This window comes from Vicia villosa, unplaced genomic scaffold (genome assembly GCF_029867415.1).
Source record: "Vicia villosa cultivar HV-30 ecotype Madison, WI unplaced genomic scaffold, Vvil1.0 ctg.000320F_1_1, whole genome shotgun sequence".
Lineage (NCBI taxonomy): Eukaryota > Viridiplantae > Streptophyta > Magnoliopsida > Fabales > Fabaceae > Vicia > Vicia villosa.
The window spans coordinates 175,768-202,660 of NW_026705142.1; the positions used below are offsets into that span (position 1 = coordinate 175,768).

The window sequence follows — 26,893 nt, forward strand, 5'->3', positions numbered from 1 at the left end:
TTCTAGAATATGATTTTATATCTAATATTAATATTTGGTAATTTGTAACCTCATTACATGACATGCAATATTTATCTGTTTTTAGCTCATGAACTACTTTTCTCATTTTAAGTTGATAATCTTTTTTTTTTGACAAAAATTTTGAATAGAGAAATCTTCTACATATTTAACTTATAAGGGAAAGTTATATCATATTTGGAAATTGAAAATTTTATTAAAAAAAGTAATTAAATTTTTTTTTTAAATAAACCAATAATTTGCTTTCATTGAGAGTTGAACTCAAGACCTCCCGCTTACTAAACGGGTGCTCTAACCAACTGAGCTATGAAAGCTTGTTGATATTTTATCATGACTAATTATAATCACTTCAAAATATAATATTCAACTAAATCCATAACATTTTAATATAGTTACAAATACTCTTTATTTTATAATAATTCAAAGTTAACATAGTAACTAACTTACTCTCGTATTAAAATTTCAAGGATTAATTGGAACATTTTTTTTTCAAATGCCTAAATTGGGATGTGATAAATTTGTGAGTGACTAAATTGAATCTTTAGCGTGATTTATAATTTTTTTTTAAATCATAACTTGAACTAGAGCAGAGGTTGACCGGTCTGGTGATGCAGATCATCGTTAAGTGTTTGTGGTACGACTGAGATGGTTATCGAGTGAACATAGAGGGTACCTACAGAAAAGGCTAGCACTATAATGATTAAGTCAATAAGAGATTGAGGTGGAAATTTGCAAGGGTGAAGTAAATCATATTTAAGCATAATTCAGTATCATGCTTACATATAAGAGACCATTGTAATTGTTTTTGGTTATGATAGTATTTGAGGCGAGGATTGTTGTCATGATAGTATTTGAGGCTGACCCAAAACTTTGAACCATTGCAATCTCGTCGATAAAGCTAAGGTTCTTTTCTGAGTGAGAGTAATTGGCATATGGAACCTACACATTAAATGTGTTTGGAGTGTTGACCAAATGGCTTTAAACACGAGAGGGGTGAATTGTGATAAAACTTTTTTTCAAAACCATTAAGAAAATGAATGATTTTAAGAAAAAGATATGAAGTAGATATTCTCAGTTGTATTACCTAATAAGATATGTCTCACACTATTAAATACGATAACATTAAATTTCAACAATAATATAAAGATATCAATTCTCAGTATTTTATGGATATTAAATTTAATCGTATGTCTATGCATTAGTATCCAATAGGTGGAGACTTGTATATAGTAATAGCTAGCACCTTTAGTATGCCAAGTCGCACAATAAAAACATATTTTAGATAGCTATTCCTAAATAAGCATTAAGAACGAAGAACAATCAATATTAAAGTTTAAGTACAATTACATAAAATGCCATGATCGAATGAAATATGAATATAAAATGACTATATCTACCCTTAACAAAGAAATTTCTAGCTACACTTACTCATTGTATCTATACTTGTAATCCCGAGAAGACAATTTCTAAAAGACATTGGTTAGTGTCACTATGATCAGTATTTCCGCCTTTAATCCCCTCTCTTATTCTCCTATTGAGACCAATGCAAACTTGCTCCTTTTATGTACTCCTTTAAATCTACCGAAACTCATTGAGAACTGAAGTTGAACCTCCTATTTATAGGCTAGAGGAATGTAGCTTCGATAGGCGCACCGTCCATTGATGACACTAAATTACACCATCTATTTGACTTGATTTATGCATGTTTATTAATTATTTATTTCATATTTCCACTGTTATGCTGGTATTTTGTTTGTGTTTCAGGAAATTGACCAATTGGAAGTCATTCGCGGAGAAACGAAGCAAAATGGACAAAATCAGGAGAAAATGAAGCACGTTGTATTTGTGGCGACCACCATGGCATTTACTATGGAGGTAGCCACGACCAACCCACGTTCCAATGATCAAAAGACCTAGTCTTTACCACTTAGGGAGCATGGCGCTCGCCATGGCCTTGTGGCGGTCGCCACACGTTAGGGCGACCAGACGGTTGAAAAGTGGGCTCTCTTAGTCAAAAAGTCACCCACTTCTTCCCTAAGTTTTCTCGACGCCCTCTAAAATCATTTTCGTTATTTTTAGGGATTGAAGAATCCTATAAATACCCCCCTTTTAATCCATCAATGAGGGGATCCAAGCTTAGTTCCAAACTAAAGTCATATACTGTCAAATTTTTGTAAGCGATCAACTCTTCACATCGAAGTTCAATCCTCCCGTCAATTTACTTTCCGCATTCAAGTTTAGCAATTTATTTCCTCGTATCAGATTCAAGTCTCTACGGAGCAGGTTTATTTAATAACATTTTATTTATTTTATCGCATGTTCTTCTTCTACATTTATTTAATTGCACGTTTAAAGTATTTTATCATGTCTAATTATTTTTACCGCACGATCGCTTCAATTATTTTTATTTACGCTGTAGCCATGTCTAGTTAATTTATAAGTGTTGGGATATGAGGACTGCTGATTTAACGGTACTCTACATGGTTGTTCTTTGAGAAGCTCTTAAGGATTGTTTTAGTTTTAATTACAACTTTTTCTAAAACTTAATTCTGGTACAAAAGATCTAAAGTTGCTTAGTAATTAATTGATAAAAATCGCGAAAGAACTTTGACACTTAATTAGGAAGTCTAACATTTCTAGAAAGTGATTTCAAAACTATTTATGAAAGCACGCATTTATAGGTTTAAGATTCGATCACCCAAGCGAAAAAAGCTTGGAACCCTTTTAAGTTAAACTTTCCAATCAAAACTACTTTTCAATCGAGTCAAGAATTCAATTACTTAAAAATAATTTATATCTTTAACGCAATACACAATATCTTCCGTGACAATGGATGGTATAATTTAGAGTAGGGGTGGCAAAACGGGCGGTGGCCCGTAGGCCGGCTCGCGCACCCGCCAAAAAATGGCGGGTTGGGTTGGGGCTTTGGGCCCGCCGACCACCAAAGTCCGTCCCACCAAAGCTCGTCGCCTGCCAAAGCCCGCCTCACCTATTTATTAAGCTCATCTCGCCTTAAGTTCGCCCTTTTTAGTTAATTCTAGTAATTCAAATTCTTGATGGTTTTATTTTATACATTTATTTGTAAATATATGCAATGTTTTTTTAGGTAAAATTTATTTTAAAGATGCTTTATAAAAAATTGTTCTAAAAAATAAGTGAAAAATTTAATTGAAAGGTAAAAAAAGACTATTAATCTATGCAAAAAATGAAAAATAAATAAATAAATAGGCACGCAAGCCCGCCGCCTGCCACCTTGGCGGGGCGGACATGATTTTGATGCCCATTTTACTTGGCGGGCTTGTCCGCCCCGCTCGCTTTTTGGCAGGCTTTAGGCGGGGCAGGACGGGCGGCCCGTTTCGCCACCCTTAATTTAGAGGGTAAAATCTGGATTTGAATACGCTGAAGCGACAATTCCTGTTCAATTAGTTCTTTTCAATATAGAAAATATTGTTCCATAAAGATTCGATTTATGAACACTGAGAGTATCAACGAATTGATGTGATCCATATTCCAACATTGCTTTTCCTGCTATTAATTCAAGTCTTATTTACTTTATTTTACGCAATTCCAATCTTACTTTATTAGCCTTAGATAAACACCGTAACGATAGAAAATGATATATTGACGATTAGGTCTTTGAGGGTTTGACACTCTTTATATTACTCTGATACGATTCATATACTTGCGGAAAGCACCGATCAAGTTTTTGTGTCGTTGTCGGAGACCATTTACGCCAAATTTCGAAACCCTGTTGTTACATCGTTTAGACTAAGGCAACCATTTCTTCTGGTAGATGCGAAGATCTCGCAGTACCAGAGCTTTAGTAGATCCAATAGCTGAACCAGAAATATGCGTACGAGCATGAAACTTGCTCCGACGAATTAAGAGAGTAATGACAGAAGACTAATACCGTAAGCCACTTAAGGATTTTGCTTTACGCTCCAATGAAAAACCTCATACTAGTATTGTCAATCCTGCTATAACAACTGACAATTTTGAACTTAAACCCGTTTTGTTGTATATCGTGCAACAAAACCAATTCTCTGGCTTAGCGACAGAGAATCCTAACCAACACTTGAAAGTGTTTGTCCAACTAGCCGACACATTGAAATCCAATGGTGCTGCACCTGAGGCAATACGATTATGTCTATTTCCTTTTTCCCTTAGAGATAGAGCTAGAGCATGGTTAAATCCCCTTCCAGCTAATTCGATTGCCACTTGGAATGACCTGAAGAAAGTATTCCTTGCTAGATACTTTCCACCAAGTAAGATTGTTGTCCTTAGAAACCAAATAACTAAATTCATTCAACAAAATAACGAATCTCTTTACGACACTTGGGAAAGATACAAAGAATTACAAGGGATTCATGCATCAAAGGAAGGTGGCGATACCGTCGATCGGATCGTGGAATGTCACTATTAAGAATAAAGGATTTCACCAATGAATGCGATCAATGTCTGTCTGGTAGTGGTTACTCGTTAGATCTTTATTCGGCGGCGATTTCTTTAATATAATGATGTCACCACGGTAGCTCTATCATCTACAATTCAAGAATTTGAAATGGAAGAGTTTGTGAAATAAAATTAAAGAGGAAAATAAATCATAGATGACTTAAAACCTATGTCAGTTTTATCGGATCCCATAATGGGTGCCAATCGTACTTGCTAAAAGTACAATAAAGGGTGAGCGCATGAAGATTATAAGAGACTATATGTAGGTGTTTTCTTTGGAATTTGCAAATCCCCTACTCTAATTATGAGATTGGAATATGTATAAGAGTCTCTAAGGGGCAGATCCAGTCCAATAACCAGTCCTTCCCTCCTTTTTAAGGAACATGCTGCATTATGGAGGACCAATTTCCTCATTTCTTGGACAAGTGGTTTCTCCCCCATGTTTCGATCAATACAATCAGTATATTCTTAAGTTGGATTGGATAAGTGATAATATGTCAGAGTTAGGCAACCAGACTTAATTCGAACGACTAAGTCCGCTTCGCGCGACCAAATCTAATTTTTGAGACCAACTTCACTTCAGGTGACTAGGCCCAATTCAGACGCTTGCCAATACTATTGCACTTGATTCACATTACTTTATCTTGGATTATCCCCTTTTAGGTCCAACTAAATTATCCCAACCCACATACAAAGTTTTCAATAATTTTAAAAATATTAATAAATACTTTAATAATTAATATTTACATATGATTTAAATAATTTATAATCCGTTATAATAAAATATTGTAATGAAAAATCAAATAATTTAATTTTTTTACATACTTGATCTGTTTAACAATACCTATTAACTTAACTGATATATTATTTTAACTCATATCATACTTAAAATTATTTTAAAAAATCAATATTTTTAGTATCACACATAATGGCAACAAATTCTATTTTTATACGGTCACTTTTACCAATTTTTATAAATAAGTAAACACTTATCTTATATATAATTTTTCCATCAATACATTATCGTAACTATTTTCTTTTATCTTATAAAAAAATAAAATTTTCTCTGTATTTTAAAAAATGAACTTTATAAAATTGTTTTTTAAAATATTAATTTTTTTTATACATATATTTCTAAATTAAAAAATTATTTTGACATCATATAACATAAATATACATTATTTAAGATCAAAATATATAAAAAATTATATCTCAAAAATAATTCGAAAAACAATTTGAAATAACTTTCAAATTAAATGATTTTTTAAAAATTTTTGATATCCAATTTTTTTGATAAAATGATAAAATATTTAAAATTATAATTCTAAAAATAACTATTCAAAGTAAACTTTCATTTAACTTTTTATAAAAAAAATTTTATAAATTTTTTTTTTCAAAATTATGTAATATTATAAAAATCATTTTAAAAAAAAATTCAAAACAAACATAAACATACATATGTTTTGGTATATTACCTCACATAGTTTTGTATGGACAATATTTTATTAAAATTACATTATTTTAACATAAAAAGATCAATTCCTAAATTAAGAGTGGAATTTAAGGAACACAGAAGTAACTTTAATTAAAAAACACATATTTATTTAAAAATTAAAAAAATACATGCTTATTTATTATTTTTTTAAAAAAGTACATGTGTAATACTGCAGAAGTTTTTTTTGTTGACATATACAGCTTGCAAGATCATGAAATATGACCGCACCGTCACCAATTCCCCATGACCATCATGTGTTAGAGAATTCACACTCAAAAGCAACACCAATAACTTGTATTTGAATAGCGTTATTTCTAAAATACTCTCTACTTTTTTCCATTCCCCCATAGACTTTGCGTAGTACACCCAATTTTCCATTCTATTTGCACCTCTTGATGACAAATTGAAATTCTCCAAATTAAGCTTCTCTCTCTGAAACACGCTTTCAGATCTATCCACAGATCCATTTTCTCGACGCTCCCCGAGAAAATGGAACGCTTCATTGATAACTTGCCGCCGATGGATCTGATGCGATCGGAGAAGATGACGTTTGTTCAACTCATCATCCCCGCCGAGTCCGCTCAGCGTGCCGTTTCGTATTTAGGCGAACTCGGTCTTCTTCAATTCAGAGACGTGAGTTCTCTTCCAGATCCGAATCGCTTGTTCCTGATTCCGAGTTTTTTCTTCTTTCTATTGTCTTTTTGAGGCTTTCGTTGAGTTCATTATGCAGTTTTAACTGTTGCGGTTTTGCATGGATTACTATATAATCTGCATCAGTTATTTTTTATTATTTGAATTGAATGTTAGTTGAATTGAGTGCGAGAGTTAAGAAATGAAGAAAATGCAGTACTGCATGAATGATGGTTCAATGCTGAATGCAAATTTGTAGGATTCTAATGTGATTGATTTGGATCTTCTTCCTGAACAGTTTGTGCTAACTGATCTAAAGTTCAAGCATAGTTTTGTTAAGAAGTTGTTGAATCTGTTGCATAATTGCACTATGAATTGTGGATCACTATTTATTGAGTATTTAGTTATGAGTTTATTAGTTCGTTCGAGTGAAGATGAAGGAGGTTAATATAGTAATCTTTTTTCGTTTATTCAAGAGATGAATACTGTGATTTTTCGGTTTCAACTTGCAGTCAACTTGTAGATTATTGATCTATGTTGAAACTTGTTTGATCGGTTTCCTTTTGAAGTTAGACTGTATTAATGTGTGATTGTGTCTTCAAATACCGTTGATAACGGTCATTTCCAATTGTAATTTAGGATATAATGGTTTTTGCTTACGCCGACTATTTTCAACAGGCATGTGGTATCATGTTAGAAGTATCATGTTAGAAGACTATTTTGAGATTTAGATTGTTATTTATTAGTATTATTCTTCCGTTAGCTTTGGTTTTAGAATATTATAAAAGGACAATACTCAGCAATTGCTATAAAGTTGGTGGAGAGCCATCTACATGTGAGAATTGCTATACATCTAGGAAGTGGTAGTTTTTGAGCTGGGTCCTGACTGACATCATCTGGATATGTTTGACTTACAAATAAATAATATGTTAGTTTTTTGATTATGATCTATTCTGTCACACAATTGTGCTTGGAGATACTTTATCACGTTAATGTTTTCTGACTTTCTATGTTGTATCTTTGTAATATTGTTATACACATGCTATCCGACTGTACATATTTAGGGAAGGTAATTTGGGTGGCAGTTTTGCAGGTGCATTATGAAATGTTCAAATTTTGTTTAAACTATTGAGTATTTTGTTTCCTTCCATATGCAGAAGAAGTACTTTTTGGCCTTCTAGATTTTATAATTGGATGTTGCTGGTGTAGTAGTTTTCTATGTTATTTCCTCATTGCAATTCTTATGAGCACTGTTTTTTTTATCTGCAGTTAAATGCTGACAAAAGCCCTTTCCAGAGAACATTTGTTAATCAGGTACTCTTTGTTACACTAGTGAGAAATCCTGTTACATTCTGAATTCTCAACTTTATTGTTTGGATGGGTTGATTTTGAAAAGATAGAGAAAAATCTTCAATCTCTCTTGTCTGGACACTTTGGAAAGGGTGAAAGAAGAGTGTGTTTTTTCCACATATTATATTTCTTTAATCAATCATCATAGTGTTTTAGTCAATTACCATATGTGTGTCCATTATGAAATACTTCTTATTGATTAGTAACGTCAACTTACCAGACACGCTTAAGGGTTAAAACCTGTTTATGTATACTCTTTCTATTCTTCTCTACTTACTCTCCTACTCATCCCAACAATTGGAGAAAATTTTCCTCATTAATTTCTCTCTCATTTCTACCAATGAAACCAGCCACACATATTTTTCTCTTAACTCCACTTCATTTTCTCTTCTCTCCAATTTCTTTCCTCCATATTTCTCTGGCTAGCAATAGAATGTGTAAGTTTCTACACTTTTTTGAAAAGGAACCTCATTTTTTAAATTTGTGAATATTTGTTTGTCTACACTTGAGGTTTGAGACCCCTCTATATGGACAGTGCTTATGACACCATTTCCTTGTTTGCTAGCATTTACAAGTTTACAACTTCATTTAGTAAAGAAACTTATACAGGAATGAGGTTAGAATTAGATTGTAGTTATCCTACATTACACTGAAGAAGGTTCAATTTTGGGCAAGTGTTTTCTTTTTTCTTAGGGGTTAACTCTGGGGCGGACTTGATTAAAAGCAAAAAAATATTTATGTTTGGGTGTCCAGTTTATAAAGCAACTATGAACTAATTACACCATTTTTAATGATATCAATCATAAAGTAGTACCCTTCGATAAATTTTCATTGTATTTTCTAAAACCACCCATGGACCAAATTCTCACGAGGGAAGTTTGGAATATGCAATTACTGTTATGATTATTATATTAATAAATTAAATAATTTAACTAATCTTCTTAATTAGTGACTTAGCACGAGTTTGATTTTTTTCTTAATATTTGAGACCAAAGTGAGTATATTTTCTAGAATTTGTGTCCTTTGAGAATGTTGCATTTAGTATTTTTTAGACTGGTGGACACACTGATACAGTTTAACCTCTGAAGTCATGATTGTGATAATGGTTTCTTTCTTTCTTTATTTCTTATAACTGATATTAACTGCATTTAATTTTGCAGGTAAAGCGATGTGCAGAAATGTCAAGAAAGCTACGGTTTTTCAAGGATCAAATCAATAAAGCTGGTCTAATATCTCCTTCTCGTACTCTATTGCAACCGGACATAGACTTGGAGGATTTAGAGGTCTCTTTCTGTTTTTTCTCTCCATCAAATATGGTTTTTGTCTAAGGGTTAATATTCAAGTTACATGCTGCCTTGCTGTTAACAAGTACATGTTGCCATAACTTAAAGTTGGCACTCATTACTCAGCAGTTTTTTCAGTTTGCTTAAGGATTTTCACTTTTGGATCTGATTATAAATGTTCTGTTGGTTTCTCTTTTATCAGGCACATCTTGCTGAGCATGAACATGAGCTAATTGAGATGAACTCTAATAGTGACAAGCTTCGGCAGTCATATAACGAACTTCTGGAATTCAAGATTGTATTACAGAAGGTATTTATTTCCTTCACAATCTATTTGTTCTTTTTTGAGTTCATTTAACAATTAATGGTCTTTCTGATGATAATTTGGCATAAGTTATTGCATTTAAAAAAAATATATTCTTACATGTTTAGTTTTTAAATTTTGTTGTTTCACTCAAACACCAATATTGTATTTTTCTGAATTCATGAATGCAGTCCTGTTATTTTCTTTCATGAATACAATGTATCCTCTACACTTCCTGCTTCTCATGTGGTATATATAATATTGTTGCAAAATTTCAGGCATGCAGTTTTCTTATTTCTAGTCATGGTCGTGCTATTTCAGACGAGGTAGAACTACAAGATAGTATATACTCAAATGATAACTATGTTGAGACATCATCTTTGCTTGATCAGGTTCCTTGTATATCCCATCCTTGATATATTTTTCTTTGGTGTGAGAAATGAGAATACTGTATTTTAAATTTATTTTGTCCATGAAGTGCATTATGCTAAATTGTTTATTTTATAGGAAATGAGACCCGAACCATCAAATACGTCTGGTTTAAGATTTATCAGCGGGATAATTTGTAAATCCAAGGCTCTTAGGTTTGAAAGGATGTTATTTCGTGCTACAAGAGGCAATATGCTTTTCAATCAGGCACCAGCTGGTGAACAAATCATGGATCCTGTTACAACTGAGATGGTTTTCTTCTTTCTTACAACTTTATGAAGATTGATAGTTTGGCTCTTTTCCCTCCTTTCAATCTGTATTTATCATTGTCCTATTGCATTCACAGCTGGTGTATATTCCCACGCTGTACTCTGTCTACACAGTGATTCAGACTCCTGTAATTTTCTTTTCAGATTGAGAAAACAGTATTCGTTGTGTTTTTCTCTGGGGAACAGGCAAGAACAAAGATTCTGAAAATTTGCGAGGCATTTGGTGCAAATTGTTATCCTGTTCCTGAAGATATAAGCAAGCATGGGCAAATAACTAGGGAGGTAAGTGAGCTCAGCTTTGGAAGATATTATTATTAACCTCTTCAAATGTATTATTACAACATAGGGGCAAATTGTGCTCTAGATAAAGTTTGGCTTTTTGTAGCTAAAGTTTCAGTAATGGAATATTTTTGTAGTATTTAAACCTAAATCCTAGGGAACTTTACATACCTTATCAAAGTATTCAGCTTTTGCATTCCAATAGGTTACGTTTAGATGTTCTTTAATTTATTAGTATGAAGTGTCATAATTTTTATGGAATCTTTCATAGAAATACTATTCACAATTATTAAATTATAAGTAGTATGCACGTGGAAAATCAGTTTTTCCTTGAATTGAAATCTACTGTACCTGGTGCCTTTTCTTTTATGCCCTTGATGTTGATTTATATATTTTATCTTTGGTAATTACAAAATTTGTGAAGTGCTGTGTGGCTTATGGTTGAAACCTTCATATTTGGGTACAGGTTACATCACGCCTTACTGACTTAGAGGCAACTTTGGATGCTGGGATTAGGCACCGGAACAAGGCGCTAGCTTCTATAGCAGAACATCTAGCAAAATGGATGGACCTGGTAAGAGTTTGCTTTTGTACGTCTTAATATCCGGGATAGTTTTGATCTTTATATTTTAAATGCAAATTAATCCTAATATCTGATCAAAGTTTGCAATAGTGTCTATCATAAACCAATAGCTTTCATCCTTGTCGCCTTGTCCTAGGTAAGAAGAGAGAAGGCCGTGTATGATACACTGAACATGTTAAATTTTGATGTCACAAAAAAATGTCTTGTTGGAGAGGGATGGTGCCCTATGATTGCAAAAACACAGGTATGTTTTATTTCCTAAATTTTTGAGGAATTAAGAACCTCATTGGTATCGGTCAAAAAAAAAAAAAAAAAGAACCTCATTGGTATGTATTTTTAAAAATAACTTGCATTCATTGATTTTCCAGATGCAAGAGGCACTGCAACGTGCAACTTTTGATAGCAATTCTCAAGTTGGCATAATCTTCCATCAAATGGATGCAGTGGAATCACCACCTACATATTTTAAGACCAACAGTTTCACAAATCCTTACCAAGAAATTGTTGATGCATATGGGTGAGCTTAATTCTATTGACTGTATTTAGTAGCAGTAGCATGAATATTTTAATGTCACGAAGATAGTTTTTTTGGAGTGTTTTAAAGTGCATTTGTTTCTTGAAGTTAGAACATCGGGCTGCAATGTGCAATGCCTCTGCACGAATAGATTGATGGGTGTCTTACTACTGTATGTAGAATTTGATAAATTGAGTTTATGTTGGCACTTGCAAGTGGCACACACAACTTTCTGATTAGTCAATTTTTTCACCTATAACTTGAAGACCTTATTTTTGGAATAAATACATTTCTCAATGAGGAAATATTTAAGTTCATGAAGAAATATTTTTGTATGAATGAAGGAGAATAATAAACTTTGTATACTGGGGATGAAGTGGTAAAACTTTTAATTTTTAAAGTGAACAGTACTTCACAAGGTTATCTATAAACTTGGATGAATGAGCCTTTCCAAACAGAAAATAATTGGAGAGTTGTCTCTTTCCCACTCCTTCCTTTTCTAGTTGTAAACTTGTTTGTTGATTGGAATGTATGTCCAAGGGGCTGTAAAACTTCCCTAGCTGTTAATCCATATAATATTACTAAAATATGACACGTTTAAGATTTGGCTTTCTGGATTAAGTTGAGGGGTTATTGTTGCGGATACAAATTATCTAGCTTACTAGTTATTACAAATTATCTAGCTTACTAGTTACTACGTTCCAGGTTTATATTGCATCTCTAATTAGCCCCTTTTCTTGGCAGTGTTGCAAGATACCAAGAAGCAAATCCCGCAGTTTACACAACTGTTGTATTCCCCTTCCTATTTGCTATGATGTTTGGGGACTGGGGTCATGGAATTTGCCTGTTGCTGGGAGCATTAGTTCTTATATCACGTGAAAACAAGCTCAGTACTCAGGTAAAAAATCATCCTGTGTTATAAATAAAGTAACAATAGAAATCTACCAAAATATGTAGGGGTCATATGACATATGTTATGTTCAATCCTGGATTAATAAAAAAGTTATTCAAGATTTGTCAAACTTGAACATTCTTCCTTTTACTTCTAACTTGAAGTAGGGTCACCATGCTTGATGTTCAAAGAATTATGTCAACTAAGCTACCGAGCATTCAGTGTTTAACATGATTTAGCTTAGAGGAGACATTTTTAAAAATTTGTTTCTTGCAATATTTGTGTTTTTTGATTCCTAAATGTCTTGTAAATTGAAATGTTTTAGTGGAATACACGTATTATGCTACCTTCGTCCCAAGTTATATGAGTCACTTTGTAAAGGAACAATTGTCACAAATTATAGGTCACTTTTACATTACTAATGAAACATTAATGGTTATTTTCCCGATAATACCCCTACTATTTATTACACATTCTTCCAATTCTTTAAGTTTCTCGCCCACATGTAATTAATGAAGGATAATTTTGTAAATTATCTCTTAACTTCTCTTTCCCATACAAAATTAACTTCATTCCTTAATTTGTGTGAAATGGTCAAAACGTGATATAATTTGGGATGGAGAGTAGTACGTCGAAATTGTTTAGAGACTTAAATATCCTTTACTTTTGTTCTGTTCTTGGCATTGCAATTAATACCTAATAGTTCTATTTGGTTTCTTTCAGAAGCTTGGAAGCTTCATGGAGATGCTATTTGGTGGGCGCTATGTGATTCTCTTGATGTCACTATTTTCAATCTATTGTGGGTTAATCTACAATGAGTTCTTTTCTGTTCCTTTTCACATATTTGGTCCATCAGCATTTCAATGCCGGGATACTTCATGCAGGTGTGTTCTATTTGTCTCTTGGAGCCTCTAACTTTGGTGTCACTAATATTTTGTTTTATTGCCTAGATGTATGATGTCTTTCTTGGTGATGTAGTATGTTTCCCTTTAGCATTTTAAATTTCATAGTTTCCCATGAGCATTTTAAATTTCATAGTTTCCCTGTACACCTAATTCAACGTGTTTCACATGTTGGTCCAAAATTTTCTTCTTTTTATTAAGGTTAGATTTGACGCTCTTCTGCCCCCTATTCGATGTGAACATGACCTCCGTATCTCTACTTGACACTTTACATTTCAACCAACAGTGGGGTTGGGGCAACAAATTAATTAATTATCCAAAATGCCATCTAGGCTATAAAACTTGTGGTTGACGCGAGTGGGATTTTGGGTAGAGAATTAGAGATCATAGGTTCATGTTATTGTAAGAATCCTTAGTGATCAAAGAAGCTATTTTTTTTTTTTGTTAAAAAAAAGAAGCTAGTTTTCAAAACACAAATCTTAATTCAAATAATTTAACTCTCTTAGGTTAAGCTATAAACCACCATAATGAGATGGATGTATAGTTAGTAGAAACCATCAATTGAACTTGGTGTTAGTTCTGGGAGAGTTTTCTTAATTTCTATGTATTATGATGGTTTTATAGAGAGCAAATTCCCCTTTTGTACCTGTTACTGAATTGTATTTTCTTTAGTCCCTCGCCAAGGACTAATGATTCACATTTGACTCAGTAATTTAAGTTCATATTTATGTCATTGGGAATTATTTTGCCATATTCTCTTTCACGATTGCACTATTTTTTTTTTGCTTTATGTATTTTATATTTCTTTTCTTTGAATTGTCTTGATTTTTGCTGTTTGTATTGGCCAAAAATGCAGTTAAGTTCCTTTTATTTCTAAAGCAGCAAGCTTTTAACTTTGGTGCCTTTTGATTTTTCATGATTCTTCACCTTTTATTAGGGATGCACATACTATTGGCTTAGTCAAATACCGTGATCCATACCCATTTGGTGTGGATCCTAGCTGGCGTGGAAGTCGTACAGAATTATCTTTTCTGAACTCTATGAAGATGAAGATGTCCATTCTGTTTGGTGTGGCACATATGAACTTGGGAATTATATTAAGCTATTTCAATGCTCGTTTCTTTGGAAGCTCATTGGATATAAGGTGTGTCTCTCTTCTGCCTGACCCGTGCAATTGTTTGTGTTATCTTCTCAGTAGAATGTTTTAACTTCCTCTAATGTTACTCTCAGGTACCAATTTGTGCCACAGATGATTTTCCTTAACAGTCTCTTTGGATATCTTTCCCTTCTCATTATTGTTAAGTGGTGTACTGGCTCTCAAGCAGATCTTTATCATGTGATGATATATATGTTTTTAAGCCCTACAGATGAACTTGGTGAAAATCAGTTGTTCTGGGGCCAAAGACCACTTCAAGTACGCGTTTGGTTCTTATCTTCACTTTTGTTAAATTTTGTTGTTCTGTTTGTTGGCTTTTCATCTGTCTGAATTACTGCTCTTGATTTGCAGATTGTGTTATTGCTTCTGGCTATAATTGCGGTTCCATGGATGCTCTTTCCAAAACCTTTTATACTAAAGAAGCTTCATACTGAGGTGCCACTTTTACTTGCCTTATGTATGATTTTCTTGCTAGGAAGTTTATAATTTTATTTGTACGTGTACATATATGCTTGTGATTTGAGTTTCTCCTTTTTGACCGTGAATTTCTGCCAGAGTTGATTAATATCAATAAATATTCTTTGAGAACTACTACAAAGTCAATTTTCTTTCAAATGAATATGCATAAGTGCTAAATTACTTATAATTCCTGTTGGCAAATGCAGACAGATTTTCAGGCTATAGTTTCTTTGTTTAATACTTTTGTTGCATCTTGTTATTAAAAAAGATGATACAAAGGAGCCTGCTAAAATTATTAATTTTTTATCCTTCTGACATTATTCAGCGATTTCAAGGCCGTAGTTATGGTATTTTGAATACTTCTGAAATGGATCTCGAGGTGGAGCCAGATTCTGCCAGGGAACATCATCATGAAGAGTTCAATTTCAGTGAGGTTTTTGTTCACCAGATGATTCATTCCATCGAGTTTGTTTTGGGTTCAGTTTCTAATACGGCGTCATATCTTCGACTGTGGGCATTAAGGTTTGCTCAGCCACGTTCCTCCTGTTTCTTCATGAATCTCTTGTTTACATATTCTTGCTTGATGGTTAATTTTTCTCAACATTTGCAGTTTGGCTCACTCCGAACTTTCTACCGTTTTCTATGAGAAAGTGTTGCTTCTTGCTTGGGGGTGCGTTTGATTTATAACCCATCTTTTATACTATTACTTCAATTCAAACCATTTAATCATTCCATGTTTTTCTTAGGAGTTATCCATCTGTCATATCTGTGTATTCCTTTGTTCCATTTATACACTTCTATTTTGTTCTTTAATTATTAATGTCATTTATGGTTGCAATTAAAACAGGTACGACAATCTCATCATTCGGTTAGTGGGGCTAACAGTTTTTGCATTTGCAACTGCCTTTATACTACTTATGATGGAGAGTCTAAGTGCTTTTCTTCATGCCCTGCGGCTTCACTGGGTAGAATTTCAAAATAAATTCTACCATGGTGATGGCTACAAGTTCAAGCCTTTTTCATTTGCTTCTTTAACAGAGGATGATGATTGATCCATCGTATCTAACTTGCATTTTCATTTTCGGCAAATACTATGGAAAGAATGTTTGCACAAATGAATTGAGCACAAGATGAGAATTTGTAGAAACCTAATTTAATGGTTTCAGTTGTTAGGTCTGCCGATGATATACTGCTTGATATGGACCTAACAGCAACAAAAAATCTTTGCATATTTTTCTGTGGCTTCAACTGTATAACAGATTACACTACCAATGGGTCATGGAAGACATCTGCATCTGTAACAGAATATCTACTTTGTAGCTTTTTTGAATCAAAATTTAGAATAGGAAACAGGAAGAGATAAGGAAAGGGATTTTCTGACTAATTTTTTGTAATTAGGAGCTGGTATTCATCATATAGTGTAGCTATTGGATTCTTGGGTTTACATACATACATGTTGTGTAGCGCAGGTTTTGCTGAGAAACAACCAATTTCTCTGAAATTTTCTTGTATTGATAAATAATAAGTTGAGAGTCCCATTGTTTTTGTACGGATTTATCAGAGTAAAATATAGAAATAAGTTGAATAATGCCATGCTGTCTGGAACTTGTTAGATGTGTGTTGTTAAACTTATTTTGTTTAGTTAACCAACAGAAATGATTTGCTTATAATTTCTGAAAAATATTGAATCTAATTAATTTCAGGCAATGTTATTTTTTAGATATTTAGTTATTTTAAAGTTAATTTATTTTCTGAAATAATTTTGTCTACATGCTTAGTAAAACTTATGGATACCCAAAAATTATCCTCAGAATTTTTGTTGAATAAATTATTTCTAATATATTTATATATTTGCAAAATTTACTAATATATTTTATCTGAATTTTGTTATCCATTTAATTTTTTCATTAAAAAATTGTTGATTTATTGCTATCTATTTAATAACTTGTTATATTATATTAATGATTGTGAACACCAAACTTTAAATAAATTGAATATTTCTAGGTGTTGGTTTTTGTAGTTGATATTTATTTGTATTTTTAATAGACATGAATTTTATATTTAATTTAAGTTATTTTTACTATAAAATAGTTTTGAAATTATGAGAAAATATATAGAATTGATAGAATCATTAAGAATATTTTACTTACAAAATATGCAAGTTTTTCAGTAAAGTGCAGATGAATTGTCAAATTTAACATTTTACGTTTAGTTTTTACATTGTCGAGTTGTGTCAATATTGTTTCAACTTTCAAGTAAATAATTGTCTCATTATTTACTTTTGAAGTAATTAGTTGAAGTTAGATATTTTATTAAATCATTCACATAAACATTTAATTTTATCTATCTTTATTGTTTTCAAATCTAAACATATTTTTTTTTTACCAAAATCTAACCACTGAATATCTTCATGCTATAGTAATTGATTATGACTTTGTTTCAAATAAATTATTATATTCATAGATGTAATATAATAGTTAGGTGTTTACATATATTTTGAATTCTTAATTCGATTATTGAAGTGCTAAAATTTAATGCATAAATGGAATTAATAAAATTTTTAAGAAAGTTTTAATTTTATAGTTGTAAGCTCTTCTTATAGCTAATATTTACATGTGCAAGACTTAATAAGTTATTTAGCAAAGAGTCCTAAATTTTGAAAGGTCTCCATTTTCCATTAATATTTGTGAGATATTGGATCGAACTCTAGTATGGTCGAAGGGTAGCTTTTTAGTTCGACAGGATTAAGCATGAAGTCGAAGGTTGTTCACATGCTGGTGTCGAAGATGCTAGGGTTGTTAGCATGTTAAATTAGGTTTTAGTGTTTAAACCCTAATTTGTTAAGTCAGCTTGTTTATTAAGTTGGCTTGTGTAATGGGCCTTGTGGAAAAAGCCCATTAGTTAGTATGTTAGGTTTTATTATAAATAACATACTAGTCTCTCATCATTGCTAAGCTGCAAATCCTAATTTAGGGTGAGAGAGGTTATTTGTTATTCTTGTAAACTTGTAATCTTGTTTTAAGAGAAAGTAAAAGAATAGCAGTTATAATCAATTCTTGTGTTCTTCTTCTTCCTTGTTCTTTATTCTTCCCTTGCATTATACTTTTTTCTTGGTATTGAATTCACAACAAATTGGTGCGGTGAGCGTGGAGAAGATGCCGTCAACAAAGTATGAGATTGAAAAGTTCACCGAAGTGAATGATTTTGGTCTGTGGCGCTTGAAGATGAAAGCCCTACTAGTTTAGCAGGGTTGTTTGGAAGCGTTGAAGGGAGAGGCAGCCATGAATGCTGCATTAACGACAGCGTAGAAGACGACTATGATCGAGAAGGCACACAGCGCAATTTTGTTGAGCCTTGGTGATAAGGTTCTCAAACAGGTATCAAAGGAGACGACGACATCAGGGTTATAGGCGAAATTTGAAAGTTTGTATATGACCAAATCGCTGGTAAATCGACTCTACCTGAAGTAGGCTTTGTATTCATTCAAGATGGTTGAAGACAAAGTGTTGGTTGAGCACTTGGATATGTTCAACAAGCTGATTCTTGATCTTGAAAATATTGATGTAAAGATCGATGATGAAGATCAAGTGCTGTTACTATTGTGCGCTTTGCCTCAATCACATGCTCACTTCAAAGAAACTCTCATGTATGGAAGGGAGTCCCCGACCTTTGATGAAGTTCAATCAGCCCTATATTCAAAGGACCTGAACGAACGAAAGGAGCATAAACCTTCGACTGTTGGCGAAGGTTTGGCCGTTAAAGGAAAACTCTTACGAAAGGATGGTAAGTTTGACAAGAAAAAGGGCAAAAGCCAGTCGAAGTCTTGCAATGGCGAAGCATCTGGCATTCGATGATATCATTGTAAGAAGGAGGGTCACATAAGAAAGGTGTGCCCTGAACGCCTGAAAGATCATGGAGGTAAGGATAATGGCAATGCTGCCATTGTTCAAGATGATTTCGAATCATCTGATGTTCTTGTGGTTTCAAGCAGTGACTCGAGAAGAGAGTGGATTATAGATTCAGGTTGCACTTGGCACATGACTCCAAACAAAGACTTGTTCGAGGAATTATGTGATCAAGATTGTGGATCAGTATTGTTGGGAAACAACAAGGCTTGCAAGATTGCAGGTGTTGGATCTGTGAGGTTCAAACTCCATGATGAGTCAATAAGGTTGTTGACTGAAGTCAGGTATGTTCCTGATTTGAAGAGAAATCTACTTTCTCTTGGTGAATTCGACAAGAAATGATATATTTTCCAAGGAGAGAAAAGTATCCTAAGAGTCATGAAGGGTTCGAAGGAAGTCTTGAGAGGCGTGAAGAAACAAGGCTTGTATACCCTTGAGGCTGAAGTTGTAAGTGGTTCGACAAATGTTGCATCCACGAAACCTTTGTCGAAGACAGAAATCTGGCACATGAGATTGAGCCATGTCAGTGAAAGGGATCTGTTCGAATTAGGGAAACAAAAACTGCTTGGTGGAGACAAAGTCGAAAAGTTGAAGTTTTGTGAACCCTGTGTACTTGGAAAATCTTGTAGAGTGAAGTTCAACAAAGGCAAACAAAGAACACATGGATCCCTTGATTACATCCATGCTGATCTTTGGGGGCCTGCAAGGTGTCCATCACATTCAGGAGAAAGGTATTTTTTATCCATAGTATATGATTATTCCAGAAAATTATGGGTATTCATCCAGAAGGCTAAGGATGAAACTTTTTAGAATTTCAAAAGTTGCAAGACTCTGGTTGAAGTTAGACTGGCAGAAAGGTCAAGAGGTTGAGAACCGACAATGGCCTTGAATTTTGCAATGAGGCATTCGACAGTTTTTGTGCTGCCTCTGGTATTGCAAGGCACAGAACTACTGCAGGTACTCCACAACAAAATGGTCTGGCTGAAAGGTTTAATCGAACTATTTTGGAGAGAGTCAGATGCATGTTGACTAGTGCTGGACTAAAGAAGGTGTTATGGGTTGAGGCTGTTTCGACAGCAACATATCTGATAAACAGATGTCCTTCGACAGCGTTAGATATGAAGACACCTGAAGAAGTTTGGTCGGGACATCCACCAGATCTCGACAAATTGAGAGTATTTGGCTGCGTAGCCTATGCTCACATTAGGCAAGACAAGGTCGAACCTAGAGCTCTGAAATGCATGTTCATGGGATACCCTGAAGGAGTCAAAGCTTATAGGCTATGGTGCCTAGAGCCAGGTTACAGAAGGTGTTTCACCAGTCGAGATGTAGTTTTCAATGAAGCTGAAATGGATTTTAAGAAAATTGATGATGTTGGTCGAAGTACAGAAACATCTGACGAAGAGCTGGAACAGGTAGAGATTCCTGTTGAGGTGGAGCATGTTGATGCTGACTTGCATATCCCTGATGAAGTCGAAAAGAAGTAGAAGATGCTGAGGAAGTTGAGGAAACTGACGATGACTACCTATTGTCGAGAGATAGGCCGAGAAGAGTCATCAAGGCACCTCAGAGACTTGGGTATACATATCTTATAGCTTATGCCTTAATCTCTGCAAGTGAGGTTCTAGACGAAGAACCTAGAGACTACAAGGAAGTTATGAGGAGTCGAAATAAGACTGAATGGCTGAAGGCCATGGATGATGAGATGAAATCTCTTCATAATAATCATACTTGGTAACTGATCAACAAACCTACTGGGGCAAGGTTAGCCAGTTGTAAATGGATTTTCAAAGTTAAGGAAGGAATTGAAGGAGTGACGTCGAAAAGATACAAGGCAAGGTTAGTTGCAAGGGGTTTCACTCAGAAAGAAGGTGTCGAATTCAATGATGTGTTTTCTCCTATTGTGAAGCATAAGTCCATTCGAATGTTACTTGCCATGGTGGCACAGTTCGATCTTGAACTCGAACAGATGGATATGAAGATTGTGTTCTTGTATGGTGATCTAGATGAAACGATCCTGATGAGGCAACCCGAAGGGTATGTCAAAAAGGGGAATGAAGATTGTGTGTGCAAGTTAAAGAGATCTTTGTATGGGCTGGAACAATCTCCTCGACAGTGGAATAGGAGATTCGACAAGTTCATGGCACGCATAAGTTTCATTAGAAGTCAGTTCGACCACTGCGTTTACTTCAGATTTCGACCTGGTAATTCATTTGTTATTTTGTTGCTTTATGTGGATGATATTCTCATAGCAAGCAACAATGTTGAAGATGTGACGAGGGTGAAGGCTGAACTCAATAAGGAGTTCGATATGAAGGATCTAGGAGCTGCTTCCAGGATTCTTGGAATTGACATTCGAAGAGATAGAAAGAAGTCGAAGTTATGCTTATCTCAAGAGGCATATCTACGGAAGATTCTCGTAAAGTTTAGTATGTCGAATTTGAAGCCAGTTGTGACTCCAACAAACCCTCAATTCAACCTGAGTATTGATCAGTGTCCCAGTACTGATGTCGAAAGAGCCTATATGAATAGCATCCCATATGCTAATATAGTTGGTTCTTTGATGTATGTTATGGTCTGTACTAGATCCGACATAGCATATGCAGTAAGTCTTGTAAGCAGGTACATGGCGAACCCTGGAAAGGCCCACTGGCAAGCATTGAAGTGGATTTTAAGGTACATAAATGAGTCTCTGAATAGAGTCTTAATTTATGGTGGAGCCTTGGATGAAGATAGTAAAGCAGTAATAGAAGGATATGTCGACTCTGATTATGCAGGTTGTATGGATTCTAGAAAATCTATTTTTGGATATGTTTGCGAAGGAGCTAAAACTTCAAGGTCGAGGTATCACTGTTAAATGTGATAGTCAAAGTGCAATACACCTGTCGAAGAATTCAGCCTATCATGAGCGAACTAAGCACATTGATGTGAGGCTGCATTTCGTCAGAGGAGTAATCGAGCGTGGAGAAGTCCAAGTGCTGAAGGTTTCAACTGAAGACAATGTTGCTGATATGATCACAAAGACATTGCCGAGTTGCAAGTTTTTCCACTATATGCAGTCGATAAAGCTGCATGAAGATAGCTAGTTTGTTCCCTTGATGTTGTAGAGTTAGATCCAAGGTGGAGATTTGTGAGATATTGGATCGAACTCTAGTATGGTCGAAAGGTAGCTTCTTGGTTCGACAGGATTAAGCATGAAGTCGAAGGTTGTTCACATGCTGGTGTCGAAGATGCCAGGGTTGTTAGCATGTTAAATTAGGTTTTAGTGTTTAAATCCTAATTTGTTAAGTTAGCTTGTTTATTAAGTTGGCTTGTGTAATGGGCCTGGTGAAAAAAACCCATTAGTTAGTATGTTAGGTTTTATTATAAATAGCATACCAGTCTCTCATCATTGCTAAACTACAAATCCTAATTTAGGGTGAGAGAGGTTAGAGCATCCACATCCATACCACCCAATTTGGTGGTATAAATGGACCCCACTTAATATAATATATTATTTCACATTTCTCAATTATTTAAACCACCTAATTAAAATTTGTAAATATCCATACTACCCATCTAAAAGTTTAAAATGGGTCCCACTAATCACACAATATACACTAAAAAATTGAAAAGCACCGTAGCATTATTTGGATATGGTGGTTATGTAATACTACACTATTTGCATTCAATTATCCATACTATTATGACACAAGTGGTACATGTTGCAAATACCACCCCCTATATTTATGCTCTTATTTGTTATTCTTGTAAACTTGTAATCTTGTTTTAAGAGAAAGTAAAAGAATAACAGTTATAACCAATTCTTGTGTTCTTCTTCTTCCTTGTTCTTTATTCTTCTCTTGCATTATACTTTGTTCTTGGTATTGAATTCACAACAGTATTAATAATAAAAATGATGTTATGATAAAAATTTAATAATTAAAAAAGTTTTATGATAAAAATTTAATATATAAAAAATAGTGTTTGATTACAAAGTGAAATAATTATAAGTAAATCTATTTTTAATTAATATAATTAAATCAAATACATATTAACATTAAGTAGTATTTTTTAAATTAGAACGAGGTATCTCGATTGATTGAATTGATCCTAATTGTCATTCAATAACTATACAAATAACAATGGATTAAAAGACCACTAATTCAAATATTTTACTTATTCACTTTTGAAAGTGAAAATCGATAATTAAACTACTTTATTAAAAAGAAGAATATCATTTCATATAAAAGAAAAAAGAATTCTGAAAGATTTGTTTGGGAGGAGAATTTTGGAAGGAATGAGAGATGAGAATTTGTATTTCTTTAGAAGTTAAATAAGCAGTAAAATACTTCTATGAATTAAATATAATTGAATTATTTTACGATCATATATTATGGTATTTTATGAAAATTTTAAAAAATTTAAATATTTATAAAAAAGTTTAATTGTTACGTACTGGTACATCATAACTGTTAAAATATGTTACTTTAAAGAAAATTAAATTAAAAATTAAATATTTCAAACAAATCAATTTTGTGATTAACTCTTGCAAAATATAGCATTTCAATTAAATTCTATATTAAAATATGGACCAATTTCTTCAATATCTTCTTCTCAAAAAGCATCATAAAAAAATTATGCACCATAATAACCTTTTCAAGTTAGAATATTTTATAAACGAATATTAAAAAATGTTTTAGAAACAAAATTAAAAAATAAATGTATATGAAAAAAGTTGAATACCCAATAATGTCGTGATTCATATCTCTTTAACTTTACCAGAAGAATAAATTCGAATTCAATCATCATGAAAAAAGTTGAATACCCAAAGTCTATTCTTAATGTTTTTTTTTATCCACTTTAAAACAACATAATATAAATATTCGGGAAGGATTCTTCTGACATGATGAAAATCCAAATTTTAAAAGTACCATGAGATAGTTGTTTTATGTTTTTTTTCTTCAAAAATTGTTTCTAATTTGTGACATTATTTTAGTTAGGATGAAACGAAATGTGTTTGAATATCATTTTCAAAAAGTAGTTCAGATGATGAATTTGTCCTCACACATTTATATATTTATAGTTCATAAATTAAATAAGAAAATTTCTTTAGCCACCTCCCTATGGGGTCACCCCCAGCGAAAATCCCAAAATACCCCTGCTTCGGAAATGAACTTCCGAAGCGCTTTTTTTTAAAAAAAATTTCCACAATTCGGAAGTGCATCTCCGAAAACACCTCATGGGGGGTGTCTTCGGAGATGAACTTCCGAAAACACCTCATGGGGGGTGAATTCGGAAATGAACTTCCAAATTATGCAGAAACTGTGTTTTTTTTATGTTTTTTCTTAACAGTCTCGCATTTTAATTAAACGCAAACGCCAAATAAAATAAGCAACAGATAAACTGAAAATACTAATATGATAAATCCAATCCAAATAATATATACAAACCGAAAATAATAATAACACTGTGCGAAAGATACAATCCGTAATCAAAAAATAAATAAACCCGACAACTACTAGGTGTGCCTAACCCTCTCACCCTGGGCCCTCCTCTGCCGCCTGTACCCCGCCGCACGACCCGCATCAGTGACGATCATCTCCATCACAGCGACTGCCTCTGGACCGCCCTGATCAACGATACCTCGATCCAACGCGTCCCGCCCAAGCATCTCTATCCGTTGGCAGATCGGCATGAGATCAATGGCGTGGTCATCCTCGGCCTGCTGGTTCTCCAGGATCTCCTCGTGTGCTGGCCTAGGAGCGCCGGGAACGTCGGGTCTCAGCAGAGGATGGGACACCCGGTAGAACCATGTGACGTACCCCTCCTCACTGTGCCAGTCCTGTGTGACCCGAGTGAGACGGTACTCCTGCGGTACCACATGATGCTGTCAGTCCGCCCATATGGCAGTGAGCTGCACTCGGGTCACTGTGTCGGGAGCAGCCTCAAAGGGTGACCTGGGTATCCGCTGCACGAATCCGAACTGACGCATGCACCGCTCAGGGAGATACCGGACCATGATGCCGGTCCCGCATGCCAGCCAGCTTGAATATAGAGCAATGCCGTCAAAGGGGACAATCTGAGCGTAGTCGCTGAACGGCCTCCAGGTGACGTCGTCGTGCATCGTGCGGTCCAAGTACAAACGGTATGGTCCCACCGCATCGTTCCCCCTCTGGAGAGCGTATCTGGCGGCCCTGGGCATGGCGTCCACGTATGCAGGATCGATGTGAAAGCCGTGGATGCGGGAGAAGTAGGAGATGATCCAGCTCTGAAACAGAAACACGATAATGTATTAAAAATAAATACGAAACATAAATAAATAAATAAATACGATAATGTATTAAAATAAAACGTACCGTAAGTAGTGTGCAGGATCCGACCAACTGCCTCGTCCTCCAGTTGGAGGCCTCATTCAGCTTCTGGTAGAGGTATGCCAGAGTAGCTGCCCCCCAGTTCCACTGGTGAACGGTATCCAGGTCCATGAAGTAGCGGAGGTAGGTCACGTCGACGTACCTGGCAATCTTGTCCACAAAGCATGCAGCGCCTACCACATGCATGTACCAGCACCGGAGAGCGCAGCCGCGGTGATACTCTGTGAATAGCTCGTCACCCTCACCCTCAGCCTCGGCAGCCGCGTCCAGGTGGTGCTCAAAATAAGTGCTCAGTGTGGTGAACCGGACATGAGGCCCAGATGTCGTGGCACACTCAAAGTGAGCAACCTCGTGCTCCATGCCCAAATAGAGCGTCATCCACTCAATGGCCTCGACCCTCTGGATCTTGGAGTGGGTGAGTAGCGGCCCCCTAATCGGCAAGTGGAGAAGACACTGCACGTCATGCAAGGTGATCGTCATCTCCCCAACCGGCAAGTAAAAAGAGGACGTCTCCTTGTGCCAGCGCTCCACAAATGCCCCCTGCATGCCGGTGTTGATGGTGGTGTACCCCGTCATGTAGAGCCCGCTAAGCACTGAACCTCGCACATGGTCGTTAAACCACTCAGCTGCTGGTTTAAACAGACTGAAAATCTTCCGGGCGTGGTTAACCATTTTCAACGGCTCTCGCTCCTGTTAAAAAAAAAACAAATAAGCAACATATATCAAATAAGCGACAAATAAACGGTTAAATTATAAAAAATGGTGACAATTAAACGGTTAAATTATAAAAAATACCTCTCCCTCCCAGATACGCCGAGCGACGTGATCGTGGTAGCTAATCAGCACGGAGGTGTCAAAGGGCCCTCCCGGATAGCCGTCCTCCTGCTCATCATCCTCTCCGGCTTGAGGGTCAACATCCGGTACCCCCTCCGGCTCGTGGTAAGTCACTGCCGCCACCTCCTCCTCCTCCTCCTCCTCTCGCTGGCGGGAAGAAGATGCCCGAGCCAGCCGACTCCTAGATCCTGAACCAGATGTACCCTCTCCCACGTCCACGGGAACTCGCACACGGCGTCCCCGGCCCTGCCCCCGTCCCTGGGTCGACGCCAGCTGCGTCGCCGCCCGCTCGCGTCTAGCCGACGCAGTCTGAGACTCTCTCCCCTGTCTGATGCGTGCTGGTTGGTTGCCTGACATGTTCCTGTAAACAATCGAAATCGATTAATATGCGAGACAAATGAAAAAACAAAAAAATGCACTTCTGATACAGTTCGGAAGTTCATTTCCGAAAACTGGGATGGAGGTGTTTTGGAAATGAACTTTCGAAACACCCCTGCGATGGAGTTTTCTGCAACTCCCATGGCAGACCCCAAAACCAGACATAAAACCAATTCAAAATGCTTCTAAACAACCTAAATACTACTAACAACCTACCCATATATCATTTATGCAATTGAAACCCTAAATAACATGCATTTGAATAATGAATGTAACAAATTCAAAACTTACAAATTGAGTGATTTGAGGGCTTTTGAATGTTGTATAGCAATGTGATTGGAGCCTTGATGCAGCCTTGGAAGTGTGTTTGCACAAATTTTCGCCTCTGCTTGTTTTTTATATGAGTTA

At 35.2% G+C, this 26,893-nt stretch overlaps 1 protein-coding gene and 1 non-coding gene across 2 annotated transcripts; one reads left to right on the top strand and one right to left on the bottom strand.

Annotated features, from left to right (window-relative positions):
• Nucleotides 1-258: 258 nt before the first annotated feature.
• TRNAT-AGU (transfer RNA threonine (anticodon AGU)) lies at nt 259-332 on the bottom strand. Its single transcript has one exon. It is a non-coding gene; the product is annotated as a tRNA-Thr (tRNA).
• Nucleotides 333-6,176: 5,844 nt separating this feature from the next.
• Nucleotides 6,177-16,629, top strand: LOC131626749 (V-type proton ATPase subunit a1-like). Its single transcript, XM_058897583.1, has 18 exons — nt 6,177-6,598; nt 7,865-7,909; nt 9,106-9,228; nt 9,431-9,538; nt 9,811-9,924; nt 10,040-10,213; nt 10,375-10,512; nt 10,976-11,083; nt 11,229-11,336; nt 11,461-11,609; nt 12,351-12,504; nt 13,222-13,382; nt 14,338-14,544; nt 14,631-14,814; nt 14,908-14,991; nt 15,341-15,537; nt 15,626-15,685; nt 15,863-16,629. Exons 1-18 carry the CDS (start codon nt 6,455-6,457, stop codon nt 16,065-16,067), a joined length of 2,463 nt encoding a protein of 820 aa, XP_058753566.1. The 5' UTR covers nt 6,177-6,454; the 3' UTR covers nt 16,068-16,629.
• Nucleotides 16,630-26,893: the final 10,264 nt, after the last annotated feature.

Excerpts from the sequence above, each read along its gene's own strand:
- LOC131626749 (XM_058897583.1), top strand. The coding sequence starts at position 6,455 with ATGGAACGCTTCATTGATAACTTGCCGCCGATGGATCTGATGCGATCG. Across the intron at positions 11,337-11,460 it reads CTATGATTGCAAAAACACAG|ATGCAAGAGGCACTGCAACG; the intron begins GTATGTTTTATT and ends TTGATTTTCCAG. Across the intron at positions 14,545-14,630 it reads GGAAGCTCATTGGATATAAG|GTACCAATTTGTGCCACAGA; the intron begins GTGTGTCTCTCT and ends TGTTACTCTCAG.